Source organism: Mandrillus leucophaeus, unplaced genomic scaffold (assembly GCF_000951045.1).
Source record: "Mandrillus leucophaeus isolate KB7577 unplaced genomic scaffold, Mleu.le_1.0 Scaffold493, whole genome shotgun sequence".
Classification (NCBI taxonomy): Eukaryota; Metazoa; Chordata; class Mammalia; order Primates; family Cercopithecidae; genus Mandrillus; species Mandrillus leucophaeus.
The window spans coordinates 1,563,966-1,586,592 of record NW_012105287.1 but is presented as its reverse complement, the minus strand read 5'-3'; the positions used below and the strand labels follow the sequence as shown (position 1 = coordinate 1,586,592).

Below are 22,627 nucleotides of genomic sequence, written 5' to 3'. Positions count from 1 at the left end.
TGCAACATCAACTAGGTGAAACCTAAACTCCAAGGTTTTAAGCCAGTTTGGGCCATTATTTCTGATCATGGCATACCTCCAAAGCAGAGAAATGGATTCCATTTGGAAAGGCTGCTGAGAGAATACGGGAGGAAAGCACATTCGCCCCCTCTGTTGTAGTGTTAGGAGAACATTTCTCTGGGTAGGACTGGAACCTCAGGACTGCAGCGCTGGTAGCTTTCATCTACGCTGTTGGTTGGTGGCAGGGACAGGCACTTAAAAAGGTTCTCCAGTTAAGACACTCTTGATGTTTTAATTTCCCCATAAGCATCACGAAGAAACATTTCTTCTTTTCCAGAATGTCACATTATTTCAATGATTTCTCTTTGATTAGAAATAAACAAACCACCTATAGCCAAGATAACTGGGAATGTGGTGATTACCTTACCCACGAGCACAGCAGAGCTGGATGGCTCTAAGTCTTCAGATGACAAGGGAATAGTCAGCTACCTCTGGACTCGAGATGAGGGGAGCCCAGCAGCAGGGGTAAGTGCGCTAGGAGCTGGAGAGCTACACAGGAGTGGGGAGGAGGAGCCACGCATTCTAGTATATGCTTTAATCAAGTGGCCCCTTATATCAAACCCAGATTGTTCTCTGAAATCCAGGGAGGTTAAGTGACTTGCTTAGGGTCATTCTGTAAGCTAGTATAGCACAGAATGGGTTTCCCTCCCCTGATCCTAGCAGCTGTAGGCTGCAATGCTGTTCCAGATCAGGAACAGCAGGGCTGAACAAGGTTGAAACAGTTCAGCCCTGAAGGGCCTAGTTATGGGGAAAGCAGCAACTGACTCCAGGAAAGGAATGGCATTTTGTTCTGTAACATAGCCATGTTGTTCAACCCTACAGGAGGTGTTAAATCATTCTGACCATCACCCTATCCTTTTTCTTTCGAACCTGGTCGAGGGGACCTACACGTTTCACCTGAAAGTGACCGATGCAAAGGGTGAGAGTGACACAGACCGGACCACTGTGGAGGTGAAACCTGGTGAGTTCATTTAGTGATGAGGCTGAGTAGAATTACTGAATCAGGCAATCAAGGCCTCTATCCTGAGACCCCCTTCCCCCATCATGGACAGAACCAGATGGCATGTCCGGCTTTAAAAATAATCTAGAAACCCCAAGCTGAAAAATCCATAGAGACCGTCTGTTCCAACAATACCTCCCACCCGTGCAGAAATACAGACCTCCCCCTATTCATCTCAGATGGAGAAACAAACTCAGAGAGGGAAGGACTTGCTCAGTGTCACACAGCAGTTGTGTCAGAGCCAGGCCTTTGTGCTCCTAGTCCAGCACTTTCTCCTCTCCTCGTGACTGATGAGAGAGGGCTCAGGGTGCTTGGGAATCTGAGCATGGGAATAGCTTGAGTCATGATGTCTCATCAGCATCCAGATGCAGAAAACAATTTATTTTTATAAGTTGAGCCTCAGGCCTTATGTGACAATCCAGGGAAGGTAAAGTAATAGTGCTCTTTACATTTTTCAGCTTTGCAGAAATAAAAATTTTCTTCTTAAATAGAACCTTGTTTTTGTTTTGCTTTGAGGTTAATTTGGTGATAGGGAGGCACTGAGTGTGGAGGTGGGATAGAGCTTTATAAATTCCAGAGCTTCTGATGAAATGATGTTAACTTTAAACCTACTCTTTATTATCTAGGCCAACCTCATATATGGATGTTTTAGACAGGAAGGGATCTTGGGAGGTCTTCCAGTCCTTGTCCTGCCTCTAGGAAGGACAGTAGCTGAGACACTGAAATCTCTTCTGTGTTTGAAGTCACATCACAGATAGTCTACTAATTATGCAAATTATACATCAGAACAGACAAGTGGTGCATTCAAGTATGTAAATAAGGCATTCCAAACAATCAGTTTGAAATTCCAAATGTAGAACATCTTTAGGACATATTCAAAAGTAAAACATGATAGCCTCACCGTTTTAGAGTTATACAAAGATAGTGCAGCTGTGATGTGGCTCTAAGGAAATCCTTGTATCTTGGCTGACTGGATTTTCTTTTGTTAACTGTATTTAAACCTGGAGGGACAGATGCATTCCCATTATTGAGGAGATTGTTGAGATGGACACTTTTCCTCCCATTGTTGTGCAAAAAATACAGCGAGGCACTGAAAATCAGATGTGAGTCAGGAGAGATTGCTTGATACCCCCACTTGGCCTGGATTGCTCAGCACCGCCAGTTGCACAGAGCCTTTTAAAACAAATGTTTAAGTGTTTCTCTCTTCCCCACTTCCATCATTACTCTCCACCCCTCACTGCATCACTGCTTCAGCCTTGTCCCCAGCACATGTGTGGGAATTCTCAGTATGGTATAGAGACCGGGAGTGCTTTAGAAGCTTTCTAAGCCAGCCCCAGATTGCCCGATCAGGAATTCACTATTGTCCCTTTCCATCTGAAGGACATCTGAATGCTCTCACTCCTTTCTCTCCTGTGCCAAAGCAAATGCACAGTGGCAGGTCTGTGTTTACTCTCCTACTTCTAAAGCCATGACTGATCCACATGCTTTCCAGATCCCAGGAAAAACAACCTGGTGGAGATCATCTTGGATATCAACGTCAGTCAGCTAACTGAGAGGCTGAAGGGGATGTTCATCCGCCAGATTGGGGTCCTCCTGGGGGTGCTGGATTCCGACATCATTGTGCAAAAGATTCAGCCGTACACGGAGCAGAGGTAGCTGGGCAATGAATGGGGGGAGCAAAGGAAAGACCAGGGGACCCCAGACTTCTTGAATGAGCTGAGAAGTAGTGTGGCTAGATAGAGAAGGGTGGGCTTTCTGACCAGAAACATTCATGATGCCTTTTCTTCAATAGACTTCTGTCTTCTGGTGCAGATGACATGTGCTGTACTAGACACTTCAGCAGGGCTCCAGGGTGTAGGAGGTCCACTATTTTGACAACCACAGTCTAAGAGAGGAGATTAGTAAATATGGAACTTTAGTACAGGGTGGGTTTGATACAACAAGTGGCACTGTGGAACACTGTGGCAAGGACAATGAATTCTTCTAGGAGAGTTGGGGCAGGGGTAATCCAAAGATTTTTCTAGAAGGAGGAAAGCTTCAACCTGGGCAATATAACGAGACCCCACTTCTACAGAAGATTTAAAAATTAGCCAGGTGCAGTGTGGTGAGCCTGTAGTCCAAGCTATTTGGGAAGCTGAGGCAGAAGAATTACTTGAGCCCAGGAGTTTGAGGCTGCAGTGAGCTCTGGTCACACCACTGTACACCAGTCTGGAAGACAGAGTGAGACTGTCTCAAGGAAAAAAAAAGGAAAAGGAAACTTGTATTGACCAGGTGTGGGAGGATGGGGAGGAGATTCAGAACAGGGGAACAGCATTGAGCAATGGCCCTATGGTATGAAAGTGTACAGTTTCTTCCAGAAGAGGTCACTTGGTTCAAGCTTAGTGGCCCCAGGATGTGGTAGAAGACAAGACTGGCAGTGGAGACTGAGAACAGTTATATGCAAGCTGAGGATTTTAGTTTTAATAGTTTGGGTAGGCAGATCCAAGCTGGTTTGTTTTATGTGTGTGAAGTTTTTGTTTTGTTTTTAAAAGCAAGGAAATTCCATAATTTGATTTTTTTTTAAAGAAAGATCAGTAGTGTGGAAGCTAGACTAAAACAGGGAGAGATCAAAGGCTGGGAGACCAATCAGGAAGCTTCTGGACTAGTCCAGTAAAAAGGTAATAAAACCTGAATTAAGATAGTAGAAGAAGAGGAGAAGAAATTAAAAGAAATTCAGTGGTAATTCAACAGGACTTGGCCCTTTAGGAATGAAGGTGAGTGAGATATCAATGTGAGGCTTTTGGTTTGGATGTCTGGATAGATGGTTCAGGTCAGATTAGGAAGCAGGTGGAACCAGTTTGGATGATTGAATTTGGGGTGTCTTACGGGCTGCGTCAGGAGATGTTCCGTCAGCTAGCCACAAGTAAAGGCTGGAACTTGTGGAAGGAAGAGCCCGAGATAGGAGTTACTGCATACAGGCAGGAGCCAAAGCCACGAGAAGGGGTGAGTCTCACTAGGAGAGATCTAAGATGGATGACGACACAACTCTGAAGGGCATCATTATTAAGGAGGAGGCAGAGAAAGAAGAGGTAGCAAAAGAAACTAAGAAACAGCAGTTAGGTGGGAGGAAAACCGAATGAGAGTGGTCTGCTGGAAGTTAAGGGGTGATCTGGCAGAAGGGGTGCTCCGAAAGGATTCTGATGCTACAGGGGTGGAGGTGTGGTGAGAACACAAAATAGGCCTATGGGTTTGTGATTAGTAAATCAGCACAACTATAGTGAGAGCGTTTTACTTGGATGTTGGGGGCAGAGGACAGATTTCATGGTTAGAGGATACAGAGATGGTCAGTATAACACCTTTTTGAGGAAGTTGGTGCTGAAAATAATATGGGCGGTAGGATTGAAAGAATATCTTTAAAAAAATTTTTTTCGTTGTAGTCCTTGTGGAACATGAACATCTTTTTAAAATAGGAAATTTGTGAGCATTTGTGTAGACCGAGATGAAAAGGAGATAGTGGAGATAGGAGATGGGTAATAAATGGAGGCAGATCTGGGAGACCAGCCGAGTTGGAAACATGAGGTGAGAGCAGTGGTTCCCAACTCCAGCCACACAGTAGAATCTTGTAGAGGTTGTCTGAACATAACCCTGCCCAAGCCTTAGCCCCAGAGATGATAGTTCAGATGATGGTCTGGAGTGGGGCCTGGGTACCTGGAATGGAAAAGCACCCCAGGTGAATTTAATCTACAGTCAGGGCTCACTAGGTCAGAGACAGCATGATTAGGGATGAGTATACTCAGCAGCCTGGGAGTAAGAACAGGGCACATGGCTGCTTGATTGATCCAAGTTGGTGGGAATTGGCTGGCAAGCAGTGGAAAGATGTTAGCAAGAGTGCTGGTAAGAGCACTGTTGACAGGGTTGCTCAGATTCACCAGCACTGCATATGGGGCATGAACAAGAGAGAAGCTTCTGGGTTTCGCTGAGCTTCTGGCTTGGACTGGACTGACTTAGTTAAGGAATTCAGGAAGAACATGTGATCGGAAGAAAATAGTATTTTACAGTGGGAAAGAATATGGCCCTTATATTAGACCCAGCTTCTGACCCCTGCCCCACTAGTGTTAGCTCTGTGACAGTGGGAAAGTTACTTCACCTCTCTGAACCTGTTTTACTATCTGTGAAAATACTAGTACCTATTTATAGGATTGTTATGAGGATTAAATAAGTTAATGTTTGTATAGTCCCTAACACATAGTGTTTAATGGTTAGGAGTTGATTTTGAGACTTGTTGAATTTGAGGCATCTGTTGAAGCTCTGGGGTAGATATTCACACAAGTATTTGCAGATATAGACTGGTCACTCAGGAGAGATGTGGGGAAAAGAGGTAAAGATCTGAGGGTTATTGATATATAGACCGAAATTGAAACTGTAAGCATGAATTAGTTAACTGGGAGAAGATAATGGGCAATGAACCATACATCCTTTCTGGCAAAGGTTTTTTTGTTTGTTTGTTTCCGGAATTGATAATGCCCCATTGTTAATGCCACTGTGCAGCAAGCTTTTAGAAAGTCTGCGGCAGCACTTCTCAGACTTTTATGTCATGCATGCCTAGAAAATGATACCATTTATAGGGCATCTTGGGATAAACAGAGAAGGCTGCTTGTACTGGAAGCAACTGGTCCAGGGCCTCAAGGATGCCCAGGTCCCACCCAGCCACACTGCATGCTGAGGGGATCAATGTCTTGGTCACACCTGTAAACCAGTGTGACCCACTGATTTAGAAGGTTCTAATTGTAAAACTCACATGGAGCTCAAGAGGCAGGCTACTAAAAATTAAGGCTAAAGCATAGAACAGCCTTGGTACTACCCAGATGTGAGTTCACATGTGGCCTATCTTAGAAATTGACAGTCAGCAAACAGATTCTGGGCATGGAGTAGTATAATTTCATGGTTATCATCGTAATTGTTTTGGCTATGTTGTGACCTATGGATAAGCTTTGATGCTGTCCAGCAATTTACATTAACAAAGCATTGTGGTTTGTCTTTCAAGTAAACCAGTCACAAACCCAGCAGTCTTAGCTGGAAAAAGGCAGACAGCAGGGATGTAGCTATACCAGATCCCCATTTGTCTCATCCTCCAGTTAGATGGAGGGTATAGGTCTTGCTGGAGGAATGGGTTCTTTTGTTAGCTGGGGCAGCTTAGGGCATTTTAAAAAGAACAGACTTTGTAGTCAGACATAACAGGATTGGGATCCGGCTCTGCCATAATCAACTGTGTGACCTTGGGCAAGTTACTTAACCCCTCTTACAGAGCCCCAGTGTTGTTCTCTGTAAAATGGAGATGACCCTGATAACACCTTTCTCACTGGCTTGTAGTGACAGAATGCATGTAATACTTAGCACAGTGTCTGTCGCAAACAGAAGGTACTTAGTAAATGGTAGCTGTTGCTGCAGGTGTGGATCGCTTCAGCTCATTAGTACTGTTGCATGTCTCTGCAGCACCAAAATGGTATTTTTTGTTCAAAATGAGCCTCCCCACCAGATCTTCAAAGGCCATGAGGTGGCAGCGATGCTCAAGAGTGAGCTGCGGAAGCAAAAGGCAGACTTTTTGATATTCAGAGCCCTGGAAATCAACACTGTCAGTGAGTAATTCTGGGAAGTTGGGAGCAAGAGCCTACCCAGTGCCTGCAGCTCACCTGTTGGTCCTTTCTGTCCTTGGCCTTCGTCTCCTTTTCTCTGGGAAGATGGAGATAATAGTTTTCTTGCACTACCATTATCATGAAAGAGTCCTGATTCATCACTGGGGATTCGTAACTTGGGGCCCATGGACCCCTGAGATCGCGTTCAGAAGGCTGTGAGCTTGAGTGGGGAAAAATTACATCTTTGTTTTCACTAACCTCTGACTGAAGCTCACTGTTTCCTTTAATGATAAATGTAGGCAATAAACTACAGTAGTATCAACAGAACCTGTGGCTTTGAGGCAACAGAAATCACAAATAATTTCCTATCACGTTACATGATGTCATTTTTACTTATCACTACTTTGAAATTATGATAGTGTTTAAACCCACTTCTAGCTCTTGTTATTTAATGCTTATTTATTTGTTTATTTTGAGACGGAGTCTTGCTCTGTCACCCAGGCTGCAGTGCAGTGGTGCAATCTCAGCTCACTGCAACCTCCGCCTCGTAGGTTCAAGTGATTTCCTGCCTCAGCCTCCCAAATAGCTGGGATTACAGGCATGCGCCACCACGCCCAGCTAATTTTTATAGAGACGGGGTTTCACCATATTGCCCAGGTTGGTCTCGAACTCCTGACCTCAAGTGATCTGCCCGCCTCAGCCTCCCAAAGTGCTGGGATTATAGGCATGAGCTACCATGCCCCACCTGTCTTCTTAAATATTTCAAAAATATGTTTAATATAATTATTGCTTTCCTTTGAAGTACTATATGTATTTTATTTTTGCAATTCTGAGAAGGGGATGTGCGGGACATAAAAGATTAAGAATTGCTGATATAGACAAACAACAAGTGAAAACAGACTGGAAGTGTCTTTGTAGTGGCCCTCCTGACTGCTCTAGTTCTGTCCAGTCAAGATGAGAAAGGCAGGCACCATGCCCAAGGTGGGTCTTGAGGACATTTCACCACACAGCATTAATCTGGGGTGCTTTGGTGCTCTCATAGGCTCTAGGTGCTGCTTGTCACCCCTGGCTGACTCTTGTTGACTTTTTTCCCTTTGCTGCCACTCTCAGCATGTCAGCTGAACTGTTCTGACCATGGCCACTGTGACTCGTTCACCAAACGCTGTATCTGTGACCCTTTTTGGATGGAGAATTTCATCAAGGTGCAGCTGAGGGATGGAGACAGCAACTGTGGTGAGTTTTCTATGTGGCACAGTGCCAGCCTGTTTGGCACTGAATGTGGTTCTTCGCTGAGTGGGTGGGTGTTGGTGTTTCTGAAGCAGATGAGCAGGCAAGGAGAAGAACTTTGTGTATTTTCTGTTTGCAGAGGACTTTTACTTCCTTCCTCCACACTTGCTCAAGGTTAGAGGAAAGCCCTGAAGCAGTCGTGTAAGAAGGACCAGGCTTAACTCAGATCACATGCCAGTTACAGCCTAAATCCCACTAGCTGAAAAGCCTCCTGTCTTTTGGAGTGCCTCCATGCCGTAGCCTAATGGAAGCCCTCGTTTCCCTCTTAAAGCTCTTTTCAGCCTGCACCACTGCTGCAGGGTCTCAGGGCTTGCGTGGAGCAGGGACTGGAAAGCAGGGACATTTCAAAAGGTTTAAAGCTTCAGCTGCCCTTAACTCCAAGGTCTCACCTTCCTGGGGAGCCCTGGGGCATTCTTGTCTCCAGAGTGAACACACCTGCCCAAGCTGGGAGCAGCCCAGACCTCCCTCCCAGCCCCTCCCTCCACAGCCCTCACCATTTTGATTTTCTTGGCAGAGTGGAGCGTGTTATATGTTATCATTGCTACCTTTGTCATTGTTGTTGCCTTGGGAATCCTGTCTTGGACTGTGATCTGTTGTTGTAAGAGGTAAGATGGATTTTCCTTTGAAATTCATTCGGGCTTCTTGTCATACATTCGTTCCTCAGAGAGGTATTTGGCACCTTCCACGTGGAAGGACTGGGCTGGGTCCTCAGTCAGCGTTAGAGAGTTCTGACCCACCTAAGGCATGCATGGGCAGCTTTCCTCACCCTGAGACTCTTCTGAGGGCGGAGGCACACTCCTTCAGTGAGTGGCAGCCACTGCCGTGATCTGGAACCTGGGAAACATGGCTGGGCGGGAGCAGGGCAAGGTGGGGAGGTGAGTGTGAGGGCCAGGGGTAGAGACCTGGATCACATCTGTAAGGTGTGTTTTCTTTAATGCACCACAGCATAGCCTCACCAGCATAGCCCGCGCGTTTTTAATTCTGCCTTCCTTTCTAGTTGGGATTCATGAGTGTGCGTGTTTCCACACAGGTATGCACTTAGGCTAGCCAGGCTCAAGCGTCCTGTGTTTTTTCATTTGAGTCTTCCTATTGAGTCTTCTAAGATGGAATGGTTACATTTATGTTTTCATTATTAATAATACTATTTCTGTGTATACTGTGTGCCATAATATTTTTATAGGTAATACCGTTTTTAATACACATAACCTTTTCCCATTTTACAGATAAAAAAACTTAGGCTCAGGAAAGGTACATCACTGTCTGAGGACCAGTTAATAGTGACAGAGCTGAGATTCAACTTGCAGTATAACCTCTTCTAAAACTTAGAACTAAAGAAATGTTAAAAAATTCCCACCAGTCTAAGACAACCACCATTACCAACTTTGTTAGTGTAATGCCTCTCTCCTCCCACACCCTTCAAGCAGAGGATTTTATTTTCTTTATGTTTTTAACCAATCTGTCCTTCATTGCCCCTGTGGGATGGTGAGTCCATGCCAAGGTGGGCATAGCTCCCTTGCCCTTCTCCAGAATCTATGAGGAACATTTGAGGAACAAATCATAGTTGCCACCTTTCCTGGCTGAGAAGTGAGGAGAGGACACCCCTCCCAGTAGGTGCCCCACCAAGACAGGGCCCCGCATGCACATCTGACTCTCATCCTCATCCTCCCAGAGAACCTCTTTCCTGAGCAGGGGTGGGGGTTGTGTTTTTTAGGCAAAAAGGAAAACCCAAGAGGAAAAGCAAGTACAAGATCCTGGATGCCACGGATCAGGAAAGCCTGGAGCTGAAGCCAACCTCCCGAGCAGGTAGAGGCCCTGGGCGCCGGAGCTGCTAGGTCTGTGCACTCTCCTGTGGAAGGCTGCTGTCACTAGCCCCTCCTGAGTGTATCACTAACAGTTCACTGTGCTTGCAAAGCATTTTGTTCCCTTTTGCCTGATGAAGACTGAGGGTCAGATTTGCCCTGAGATGCACGGGGCAGAATGCCTCCAGGACCCACTTTGCGTGCTACTTCCGCTTGGCGCGGGGGCTGGGCCTCTTGCTTTCCTTCGCCTGGGCATTCTCCTCGTGTTTCCCACCTGGAGTTCCGCTTTCCCAACTGTCCCAGGTAGTCAGGGTCAGGGACCTTGGACTTGTCTCTTACTGCTGACCAGTCTGTCCTTTATGGGCGGAGATGAGACCCAGGCCCGTGGCTGCCAGCTGACCACCTTTCAGCCAGCCTTGTTCTCCTGTCTTCCTATCTTTATTATTTGGCAAGTCCACAGCTTCTGTCAGTGTCTTAGGGTAGATAGGAGGGCGTTTTCCCTGCACAAATACTAAGATGACTTTGACCTATGGCACTGGGAGATTAGGGCAGGTAATCTGCGAGCCTGTTCTCTTCTGCTGCCTTCCTTGGCTGGGCTGGGTCACCTGGCGAGGGTTTCGCTCATCACGGATGCCATGGGACAGGTATCATTGGTTTATGAGAGCCAGACTCTCTATAAAGCGATTCCTAAACACTCTGCAAATAGAACTATTTTTATGTAAAGCATTTCTTAAACACCTTCCACGCATAAAGCTTTGTGTTAGGGAGAGGCTGTGGGGGTACAGACAGTCATCAGACACAGGCTGTGCCCTCAGTCTAGTGAGGGAGAAAAGACACAGCAGCAGAAGAGAACAGGCTCGCAGCAGTCTGGACCCTGCACCAAGCAGCTCGATCCCCAACACTGCCAAGGTGGAGGCTGGAGGTGGTGGGGCTTGAAATGAGCCCAGGAAACTAGAGCAGTGAGGGTAGGCGGAGTGTTTCACCCAGGAATATTGAGAATGAGGGCCTGGAGGTGAAATGTGCAAAACCCACCCCTCACGCCGCAGCCGAGGTTTTTTATCATGTTACTCTGATCGTGTTTTTCACCCCTTGGCATTCTTCAGTGACTTTCTGTTTCTAGCACAAAAAGCTAGAACTTTTGATCTGGTAGATGTGGCCTTTGTGAGCTTACGTCAGTTTGTTTTTCTAGAATCTCTTTGCTGATCTCCCTCTTTTCTAAACAAGTTCTGCTGGTTCATCCAGTAATCTCTTTCTTTTTTTAAAATGTGGAGACAAGGTCTTGCTCTGTCACCCAGGCTGGAGTGCAGTGGTATAGTCATAGCTCACTGCAACCTCCAACTCCTGGACTCAGGTGGTCCTCCTGCTTCAGCCTCCCAAAGCAGCTAGGACTACAGGGATGCACCGCCGTACCCAGCCCTAGAAAGCTCTTTCTTATCCCTCCCTTAACCCCCTCAGGTTGTGCTCACCTTTCTCCCACATACCTAGGTCAGCATTTCTCTTGCTGCCTCATGATGAGTTATGTTTGCCTGTCTCCCCACCCATAAGTGAAATCCCTGAGGGCAGGGGCTGTGTCTCATTCATCTGTTGATATGGAGCAGGACCACTGTGTGCCAGGCCCTGTGCCAGACACTGCTTATATTGTGGTGAATCAAACGGACAGACTCCACTCTTGTGTAGCTTATGTCAGACAGACATTAAGCAAACTCACAAATACATAAAATATGCTCATAAAAGGCCTTTATGAAGATAAACACTTAAGCCGAGACCTGGATAAGTGGGAGCTAGCCAGATAAAGCTGCAGGAAGTAGCATTCCAGGCAAAGGAACAAAACTGGTGCAGACCCAGCTGCTGGAAGGAGCAGAGAGCATTTGAGGAGGTAGAAGAAGGTGACATGCTGGACAGGTTCACCCTCCCACGGAGTAAGGGGTGAGCGACCCAAGGCTCAATGGATGAGGAGGGGCCCTGCTGAGGGCTCCTCTTGAGCACACTGGAGGGCCACTGATAGCTTTTTAAGGGGGTGAATGGTGGGATTTGGTTTACATTTATTATTATTTGAGAGAGAGTCTCACTCTTATCACCCAGGCAGGAGTGCAGTGGTGCGATCAAGGCCCACTGCATTCTTGGCCTCCAGGGCTCAGGTGATCCTTCCACCTCAGCTTCCCACGTAGCTGGGACCACAGGGTGCGCCACCATCCCCAGCTTTTTTTTGTATTTTTGGTAGAGACGGGATTTCGTCATGTTGCCTAGGCTGTTCTTGAACTCCTGGGCTTACGTAATCTGCCTGCCTTGGCCTCCCAAAGTGCTGGGATTACAGGTGTGAGCCATGGCACCCATCTTGATTTCTATTTTAAAAGACAACGGTGAGCTGGGCGTGGTGGTGGGTGCCTGTAATCCCAGCCACTCGAGAGGCTAAGGCAGGAGAATCGCTAGAACCTGGGGATGTGGAGGTTTCCGTGAGCCAAGATCACTCCAACCTGGGCAATAAAGTGAGACTCTGTCTAAAAATAAAAAAAAAAGAAAAAGAAAACGGTGGCTGACAGATGCAGGGGTTGGAGAGGGAAAGGCTGGCTGAAAGGAAGTTAGAATGTCCTTGGGGTTGAGAGGCAGATAGATTCTAGATATATTTTTGAGGAGACTTGATGAGGTTAGCAGTCTGTTGGCCGAGGGGTGTGGGAGAAGGGAGAAAGGAAGGATGGCTCATAGCTTCAGCACTGAGCCCCTGTGGGTCGGGTGGTGGTGGTATCCCTGAGATGGGGGAGACTGGAGAAGAAATGTTGGAGGAGATCAAGTGTTTGGTTCAAGACGGTTATGAGTGGAGTTGAGGAAATGAGAATGAAAGATTGACAAGTCCCAAATTGTGAAAGTTTCACTGTCAGCCTGCAGAGTTAAACATTTATCCTGGTGATGCTGGGAAGCAGAGTCTTGAATGTGCTGGTTTAAGAAAATCAGTCTGGTGACAGCATATAATAATTGAAGGGGAGTGGCTACAAGTGGGGAGACCAGCAAGGAGATTTTTGGTCCAAGGAGGAGCTGACAGTGGTTCACACAGCGTGATGTCAGTGGATTATAGCTAGGCCTGGCAAGGTCAGGGCTGACTTCCAACCTGAGAGATGGAGAATGATAGTGCTGTTGACAGAATAGAACCTCTGATGCAGTGACTGGGTAAGAGAAGATGAATTAAATGGAACTCAGCAGAAGAGTCAGACCTGGAACTGTAGAAATAGGAATCTCCCACCTGCTGGCGAGGATCAGCACCACAAAGGGTCACATCCCTTATGAGGGAACGTCGAGGGACAAAAGAAGAGGCCTAGGGTTGAGGAGCCCGAGGAGGGAGGAGAGGATTCATTAGGGGACAGCCATCAGTGTTTGCTGCTGCAGAGGCCAAAGAATCAGAATCGATGATAGCACCAGAGGAGCTCCTGGCCCATCAGAGAACTGCAGTAGAGTGGGGAGTGACAGTGGAAGTGGAAGCGCAGGCGATTTAGGAAGTGAAGTGAGGAGATGAAGGCCCTGAATATTTAAAAATCCTTTTAGAAGCTGAGCAGTGAAAGCTAGAGAAGCAGGATGGCAGGCAGAGGGGAAGGGCCTCCTCTTCCTCGGAGAGGGGCTCATGGGCAGATCTGCGGGTGGTGATGTCGAAGGCAGGTAGAGGCGTGGCGCGTTGGAGAGGTGCTTCCTGACTGAGGAGAAAGGAGGGAGAAGGGGAGAGAGGAGAGAAAGGGAGCCATGGAGTTCAGATGCCTCGTCTGAGGCAGGAGGGGAGAAACACGGGGTAATGGCCTGGAGAAGGGCTGTGCTGCAGAGGCGAGATTGGATGGGAGCCTGAGCTCAGCACAGCGGACATCTTAGGGAGAGGGGAGAGCCACAGGGTGTTCCAGTGGCATCTAGGTGACCAGAACCAACAATGTGCGACCAGGTGAGGGCAGCAGGGCTGGTCTCTTGTGGGCAATGTCTACCGAAGGGAGCTGGGAGAGCCCGCTCAGGTTCGGTGTGGGTCTGAGCAGGCCAGAAGCACTGGTTCTTGTTCTGAGCTCAGTGGGTTAGCAGGTCCAGCCTAGAGTCGAGTCACTAGGACGACGAGGAGAATGGGATTCAAGACCATATGGTGTCAGGTATGGAACTGAAGAAGTTTAACTGGAAGAAGGGTAAATTGAGTGGGCGTGTGGCGGGGAAAGAGGATGTGTGTGCGCGGGAGCCTGGACGGACAGTTTGCCGGGAGAGAGCTTAGGCTGAGGATGAGCAGTAACTGAGGAGGGAGAGCAGTCCCACCTGGGTAAGTGTAGGGCTGCCCCCTCAGGAGGCCCCCTTTACATTCAGCAGCTATGGCTTTGTTTTGTTTTGTTTTTGTTTTTTGTTATTCTATTGATTTTTTTTCTAAAACTTTCTATTGAAGTATATTAGGTTGAACCTAGGCTCCTGTCCTCACTGCTATAGCCAGAGGGGCTTTGGGAAGGAGGCAGCTGTGAACGGGTGGGTATTTCAAGGGGCGAGGCAGGGCCTTTGGAGGACCTGGGCCCTTCTCTGGGCCCTTTCCACTGTCCCTACCACACTGGAGATGCCCTGGCTGTCAGTGTTCTTCTGTGGCCCTGCTGCTCCGCTGCCCGAAGACTCAGTAGGAGAGGTGGCTGTGCAGTCAAGACCCAGAACTGTAATCCTGACACTGACGCGGGGGAGGAAGCTCCCTGTCCAAGCCCCAGAGCACGTGGCACAGGCACAGCTGCACATGGGCAAGGTCCTCAGGCGCATGTGGTCCTGAATGACAGGCACATCAGGGTCTGGATGCCCTCAGCCTGGAGAGCTCAGGGCACTCCCAGCCTTAAGTCAGGTGTGGCTAGGAAGGGCTGAATGGCTGGGAATCCTCTCAGGACACTTTCAATATGGGAGGGAGATCTGGATCATTCTCCCCGGAGTAGGGAGAATGGTTATTGGATGATGAGATTGTGGTGCTGCCTAGGTCAAACACACCTCACCAGACTGGTTACCTTTTTTAGAAAGGGGGGAGGTTAGCTCCTGGGCATGGGCATTCCCAGGACCCAGAACGCTGCTGAGGGGGTGCCACCTGTTGGCAGCTCCCACTTCTAGTCCTACTGTCTCAGCCTGCTGTTTGCTTTCTCTGGAGTTTTTGCACCAGCCAGAGGGCAGCCATCTTGCTATTGGAGCTCTTCTTATCCGACCACATTTCATGTCTGTGGTGTCTCTACATCTGTAGGGATAAGTAGTGAAGGGACTACCATGGCTTGCAGAATCGCAGGTGTCTTCTTCAGCCCCAGGTGTTTCCTACAGTTCTTGCTTTTTGTGTTCTGGTGGGTTTGGCTGCTTGGGACTGCTTCTGAGAGTCCCCATTTCAGTCATGCTCTCCCAGCAGGAGACCTCTCCAAGCATGCACCTGCTCTGCCACCCTAGCATCCGTGAAGCCAGAGCAGACAAGAGCCCACAGAGCAAATGTCTCCATGGACTGCAACTGTACTCCTGCTGTGCCAGGACTCAGCCGCCCTGCTGAGCTAGGACACAGCTAAAAGCTCATTCTCCAGATGCTGAGTTCTTTGTGCTTTCTTGCCTACCATGTCACTCCATCCACAGAGGGAGATGATAAAATATTCCAAATTTGAAAGGTACAGAAAAGAGAGTATCACTAGGTGGCCTGAACCAAAGCTCATGGATACTGGAGATGAAGAACCAGCAGGAGACCCCAAGTGTGCTCTCATCCATACTCTGTGATACCCCTTAGTGGACTGTTCCAGCCGTTGGGCCCGGGAGAAGGACTAGGGAAGCTTCCTTCCATCTGCACCTCCCAGCCTGGAGAGGAGCCTGTGACTTGCCCTCTTCCTTGGCTCCTCAGGCTGGGGTAAGGTGTGGGGGTGGCTCCAGCCTGGAGGCCAGTCTTCTGACGCTGGGTTCCTTGTTTTCCCTGTAGGCATCAAACAGAAAGGCCTGGTGCTAAGTAGCAGCCTGATGCACTCCGAGTCAGAGCTGGACAGCGACGACGCCATCTTCACGTGGCCAGACCGAGAGAAGGGCAAACTCCTGCATGGTCAGAATGGCTCTGTACCCAACGGGCAGACCCCTCTGAAGGCCAGGAGCCCGCGGGAGGAGATCCTGTAGCCACCTGGTCTGTCTCCTCAGGGCAGGGCCCAGCACACGGCCTGGCCAGTCCTACCTCCCGAGTCTGCGCGCAGCTGCTGTCCCAGCCTCTGCTGGTCATTTCGCCCTGACAGCCCCAACCAGAACCCCTGGAACTTGAATCCAGAGACGTCCTCCAGGAACCCCTGAACAAAGCTGTGAATGAAGAGGTTTCCTCTTTAAACCTGTCTGGTGGGCCCCCAGATATCCTCACCTCAGGGCCTTTTTTTTGCGAACTCCTCCCCTCCCCCGAGGGCAGACCCAGCCAGCTCCTGGCCTCTGCAGCAACTTGGTGGGCAGGTCACTGTGCCCGGAGTGCTGCAGGGCGGGGCCTGCTGTGCTGCCCGCACACCTGAGTGGAAAAGCAAGCACTGTGGGCATGGTGTTTCCTTTTCTGGGGTAGAGTACGCCCTTTCGCTGGGCAAAGAGGAAGTGGCACCCCTCCCCTCACCACAGATGCTGAGATGGTAGCACAGAAATGGTATCTGGCCCCCCTTAACACTGGAGCCCCACTCCCTTCTCCCACCCGGCCCAAGATTAGGGGAGGATTGACTGTGTCAGGGATGGTGGGTGGCCTCTCTTGCTGCCAGGGCCCTTGTCAGAGCAGCCAGGCTGGACAGACAGCCTCCCTCTCCATCTGACCGGCACCTGCTGCTTTGGGGCTCAGGCCACCACTCCCTGTCCCCAGAGGAGACAGCCCCAGATGGACTGGAATGTTGTGGCATGACAGCGCGTGTGTGCGACGGCCCCACCGTGCTCCCCTCTCTGTCCCTCCATCTGTGTGTTTTCTGTGTCCCTTGCATGTGTGCGTGTTAGAGTGAGTGCGTATGCATCAACTCATTGGGCTCTTGGCTGCTCAAAAGGCAACTTTGACTTGGAAAGACTTTCAGCTCCTTGGAACCAAGACTTCCTGAGTCCCTCTGGCCCTCGCCCTGTTCCACCGTGGTTATCTGGGTATTGGGGAATGGAAACTTTGAGGGAGCAACTTTTTAAAGAGACACTTACAATTTCTACTACTGCACTACTGTCCGTTGTGGGATGATTAAACATGGTATTTAATTGTGCACTCTGTCTGCTGGCTGTGCTCCTTCACGCTACATCTCGGACCTATGCACAGCTCCCACCCCCTGGGCAGCCCTGTGAGGTCATGGCTCTGGCAAGGAAGTTTTAGGCCTGGCATCAGCACATGTAAGCAGTGGTGCTGGGCCCTGCCTGCCACTGGTGGTGCGAGTGCACCACCCCAGTATCCCTGCTGGCTTTAAGGGAGGAGGGTTGATGTCCCTTCTTCCCATATCTTTTGTTAACACAAAAATGATCATGTCCACCTGTGAGCAAGCTGGGGGGACACAGAATGTCCTAAAGTCCAGGCTGTGGCTTTAGAAATTTTGACCACTCATCTTCCCTTTGGGGTTCCCAAATAGTAGAGGTTGGCCACATGCCTCCCAATGGGTTGACTGTACCTAGCTCAGAGAGCACTTTGCTGGGCATGTGGCTTGGGAGGGCTGGTGCACAGCCTGGCACTCCAAGGCAGGGAGGAGGGAAGCACCACTGAGCTCATGCTCCCTCCAAGGCCCTGGGCACAAAACCCTGCTGCAGGAGGGCAGCAGTGGCTGTTTTTACAGATCGAGAGCTGAGGCATAGTGAGATGAAGTAACTTAATCTACACAGATGCTGACAGAGGAGAACTCAGGCCCGGCAGAGCCTGCTCGCTCTGCAGCAGTGTCTCCAACCTCAGCACGAGAGGCTTCTTCAAACAGGTTGCTGGGTTTCTAATTCAGTAGGTCTGGGGAAGGGGGAGGACATAAGAATTTGCCTTTCTAACAGGTTCCCAGGAGATGCTGATGTGCTGGTCCTGGGCCTCCCTTTAGAACATCTGGCCTAGAAGCGCATAGTCAATGCCACATGAATAGGAGCCAGCACATGTCCCATCCTGAGTGAGGATGAAAGAAGTAAGTTCAGAAAAGGGAGGACTTGAATCTGCCAAGGTGTGTCTTCTAAGCTAAGGGCACAGGTTCGCTCAGCTGACGCGTGGAGGTGGGGGGCAGTGTTGCAGCCCAAACACAGCCACAGCAGACAGGCTCTGTGGAGCGGAGGGCACTCCAGAGAATGGCCAGATGAAAAACAGTTGGTCTGCACACAGTGGAAGCCATTGGCTGCTTGGGCAACAGAACAATGGCGCTGGGTATAGGCCAGACTGCACAGAATAGCTGGGTGGGAGGCAATAAGGCCTTGGTGAGGTTGGTGCATCAGGAAGAGCTTCAAAGGATTCGGGAAGGAACCACAGGACCCGACCACTTACTGGCTTTGTAGTAAAAAAGGGAGGCTTCCCTCTTCCTCTGGGCCTCTTTTCTCCATCTTTTTTATCTCAGCTACAACCCACTGAAGGATATATATATATATATATATATATATATATATATTTTAGCTGGAGTTTTGCTCTTAAATGGGAAGCTGAATATCCTGGAAACACTGGCAATCATTATTTTTTCTTTCTTTTTTTTTTGAGACAAAGAGTCTTGCTCTGTTGCCCAGGCTGGAGTGCAGTGGCATGATCTCAGCTCACTGCAAGCTCCGCCTCCTGGATTCAAGCAGTTCTCCTGCCTCAGCCTCCCCAGTACCTGGGATTATAGGCATGCACCACCACGCCCGGCTAATTTTTGCATTTGTAGTAGAGATGGGGTTTCACCATGTTGGCCAGGCTGGTCTTGAACTCCTGACCTTAGGTGATCCACCCGCCTCGGCCTCCCAAAGTGCTGGGATTACAGGCCAATCATGATTTTTCTTGGCATTTATTAGTTGGTTAAAGCATTAAAAGAGAGTGCCATCCTGTTGGAGTAGTTGAAGCTTTTCCCCAGGTAATGCCCCTAGTGGATCCTAGGAGCCTAGAATCCTCTCCCTCTGAAACCTGGGGCTCTATATGGGGGTTGTTGACGACTTCTGTGCTTTCAGCCACTGTGCAGCACTCAGCCTTTTGTCCCCAACCCACTTGCAAGTTCATGAGGCTAGACGCATAACTTCTGTTTCGTCACACTCTTACCTCTAACACAGCACAGATATTAAAACATCTGAAGGGAGCTACATGATCTGGGAGTAGTCAATGCCTCAGAAGTTAGTTGTTCATTCTGATTCTGTTAGGTAGAAACAAAACACACGAGTTTCAATAGCCTCAGACGAAAACAGTTCCTGTCTTGCTACCCATAATCTGTGTGTCCCATCAGTGATTAAGGGGCAGCAGTAGAGAAACCACAGAAACCATAAACATGGCTGTTTTCAGGAGCGACCAGTGCACACCACTTTATCCCTGCCTTATCTCAAGAAATTCCAAGCTCGCTCTCTTAAAAGCACGAGGCACTTTTAAACGTGGTACTTTTTGGAAATACTAAGTACCATACTCTTATTTGGGAAAGCAGCATAAACTTCAGCCTTTCAAAACCACCAATGTCAACTTACCCATCATCCTATCCCTAGTCTCCACCACAGGAACTGGGATGCCCTTTAAAGTGTGCCCATGATGAACACAGAGTCTGACAAACATCTACACAGGCATGCGGAGAGGCTCCAGGAGCACACGAGGGGGGCGCAATCTGACCAGCCCAGGGATGTGACAGAGGTGGTTTCTCAAAGGAAAACGCCAGTTAAGGCGGGGAGGGAGATGGCAGATCTGGTCGCTGCTAGCTTCTCCCACACGAATCCTCCAATGGAACCTGGCCTAGGAAATTCCCAGGGAGTACTACTTGGGGAGAGAATAAAGAGATGGAATGAAAATACTGACCTGTAACATAAAAGATGGGGATGGGGTGATGACTGTAACCTAGTCTTTTCACAGGACGATGGTAGAAATACTGATTTTAGAAAGTCAGGCATTCATCTTACAAATATTGAGAAAGCCATTAAAAATTCAGAACTAGAATGTAGAACATCTAAACCAGACAAGGGAAAAAAAAATTAAAAAAAATTTTTTTTTAGATTTTTTAAATCCTTTAAAAAAATTAAATCCTTTAAAAAAAATTTAAATCCTTTTAAAAAAATTAAAGGATTTCAATCAACCAGTCAGCAGGAAGGGAGGGAAAAAATCAGCATTAAAAATGTGACCACTTCATAGGCATTAGTTTTCAGACTGGATGTTAGCGACAAAACCACTACCACCAAACGGAACTTAACAGATTGGGTTTAATTGTAAATCTCTGTTTACAGGACGGACACCTAAAATATCACATAGAAAGATTGAAAAAAAGACAACAAAAGATACACTGGGACTCTGGATCTATTAAGACAATGAACTAGCGTAAGCTACAGGTTCCCTTCCCCAAAAATCAACCCCAGAAAAACACCAATTGAGGCACCACTACCACAAACCAAACCAAACCAAACTGGAAACTCCCCACAAATCCTGTAAGAACCCCCAAAGATACAGGTTATCATAAAGTGGGAGGGGAGGTAGGGCATCAGGGAGATGTCTGCTCTTGCTGGACATGGGACCGCCAGTCAAGTCACTGATGTCAGTGGGACACTATCAGGGCAGCCCAAAGCTCTGCTGAGGAGAAAGACGGGTGGGCTGGGCAGCTGCTCTTAGGGTTGAAATTCCAAGCCCTTGTTCCCTCCAAAGCCTCAGAGCTGGCAGAGGATGACTAGGAATTGTGCCTTCTCGCTTCCTAAAGGTCTGAAGGCAAATCTTTGAACACTGCTGGTGGAGTGGTCAGCAGCAACTGTGAGGTACCTGGAGGTCATGAACTTCCCTTAAACTCACTGGGAGGGACAGGGTAGAGCCTGGCTTTGGCCTTTCACCAACAAATACTACAGAGAAGCTGGTGCTGTGAAGGAACGTGAGCTCACAGGCTAAAATAACCAGATGCCACCTGAGGAGCCCAAGTCCCTGCCCCCAAAGACAGCAAGCTGAACTAGAATTCAAAATAAACAGGGAAATGTTGGCAATCTGAAACAGAAACAAGGACCAAGTAGAATTTTTTTTTTTTAGGAGACGGAGTGTCACTCTCTCACTCAGGCTGGAGTGCAATGGCGCGACCTCGGCTCACTGCAACCTCTGCCTCCCAGGTTCAAGCGATTCTCCTGCCTCAGCTTCCTGAGTAGCTGGGATTAAAGGTGCCCATCACCACGCCTGGCTAATTTTTGTATTTTTAGTAGAGATCGGTTTCACCATGTTGGCCATTCTGGTCTTGAACTCCTGACCTCAGGTGATCCTCCCAACTTGGCCTCCCACAGTGCTGGGATTACAGGTGTGAGCCACCACACCCGGCTCCTGACAGAAATATTAAGGGTGAAAAAAATTAACAAATGGGATAGGACAGATATATCTCACAACAAATCCATGACTGGAGCATCATACTGAGGGCCTCTACCAAAAGGAAGCAGGAAAATGAAAGCGTGGGAACACCCCCCACACATACAGAACAATCCAGGGACACAGCAGAAGTGCCAAATCTGAATAATGGGAGTCCCAGAAGGAAAGAAAAAAAATGGAGAAAATATTTGAAAAAATAATGAGAATACATTTCCCAGAATTAAAGAAAGATCAAAGGACTCATACAATGATTAGTAAGAAAATTGTACAAACAGAAACATTGTAGTGAAAGACATTTAAGACCAATAAGAAAAGCAGAAATTCTGAAAACTCTCAGAGAAATAATAGATCAAATCAGATGGACATCAGGCTTGTTAACAGTATCAGATGAAAAAAGAAAGGAATAGTGTTCTCAAAGTGCTAAAGGAGAGAACTTTGACCTCAAAATGTATAGCAAGACAAACTAACTTGAGTGTGATAAAAAAATATTCTCAGGCGGCCAGGCAAGGTGTGTGATGCCTGTAATCCCAGCACTTTGGGAGGCCAAGGTGAGAGGATCGCTTGAGGCCAGGAGTTCAAAACCAGTCTGGTCAATATAGCCAGACCCCATCTCTACAAAATAAAAATTTTAAAAATTAACTCCATGTGGTAGCACATGCCTGTAGTCCCAACTACTCAGGAGGCTGAGGCAGGAGGACTGCTGGAGCCCAGGAGTTAGAGGCTGCAGTGAGCCATGATTATGCCACTGAGCTGCAGCCTAGGTGACAGAGTGACACCTTGTCTCAAAAAAAAAAAAATTCTCAGGGGCACAAGGCTTCAGTAACTTTTTCACATAAGGGCCCATTTAGAACATTCTTGGAAGAAGTGGTCACATGTAGAAAAATTCATCTAGACATGAGAAGAGAGATGGGAAGTGACGGGGAGCAAATCCCCTGGCAAAGTTTGTAGTCTGAAACAGCTAGGACTAACAAAAAGGAAAAAACCTGTAATTATATAATAAAATAATTAACATAGTAAGTAAGAGTGGGCAAGACCAAAGGAACATAAAAGTCTAACAAATAACAAAGTCTTACTAGGAAAAGATTTAGATGCTAAGTTAAAGAAACCAACAGGGATAAACAAACATGATTAGTATTAAGAGTAATATGTTGGTGCGAGTGTTGTGGGTTATTGTTAGGCTGATTTACCATTGTCTCCCCCACGACCACGCTGGACTAGCTTCGCATTTTGGCACTTTGGCCTGGCGCAGTGGCTCAGGCTTGTAATCCCAGCACTTTGAAAGGATGAGGCAGGCGGATCACGAGGTCAGGAGTTTGAGATCAGTCTGACCAATATGGTGAAACCCCGTCTCTACTGAGAATACAAAACTTAGCTGGGCGTGGTGGCAGGTGCCTGTAGTTCCAGCTACTTGGCAGGCTGAGGCAGGAGAATCACTTGAACCCGGGAGGCA

The 22,627-nt window shown here is 48.0% G+C and overlaps 1 protein-coding gene across 1 annotated transcript in view; it reads left to right on the top strand.

The window, feature by feature from the left end:
• Positions 1-22,627, top strand: part of KIAA0319L (KIAA0319-like ortholog) — a 172,179-nt gene that overhangs the window by 124,519 nt on the left and 25,033 nt on the right. The window contains exons 14-21 of the mRNA XM_011995624.1: positions 374-525; positions 883-1,021; positions 2,553-2,712; positions 6,533-6,675; positions 7,783-7,905; positions 8,474-8,564; positions 9,671-9,762; positions 15,673-16,359. Of these exons, the coding sequence (XP_011851014.1) occupies positions 374-525; positions 883-1,021; positions 2,553-2,712; positions 6,533-6,675; positions 7,783-7,905; positions 8,474-8,564; positions 9,671-9,762; positions 15,673-15,860 (1,088 nt within the window). The 3' untranslated portion in view covers positions 15,861-16,359. The remainder of the gene's footprint in view (positions 1-373; positions 526-882; positions 1,022-2,552; positions 2,713-6,532; positions 6,676-7,782; positions 7,906-8,473; positions 8,565-9,670; positions 9,763-15,672; positions 16,360-22,627) is intronic.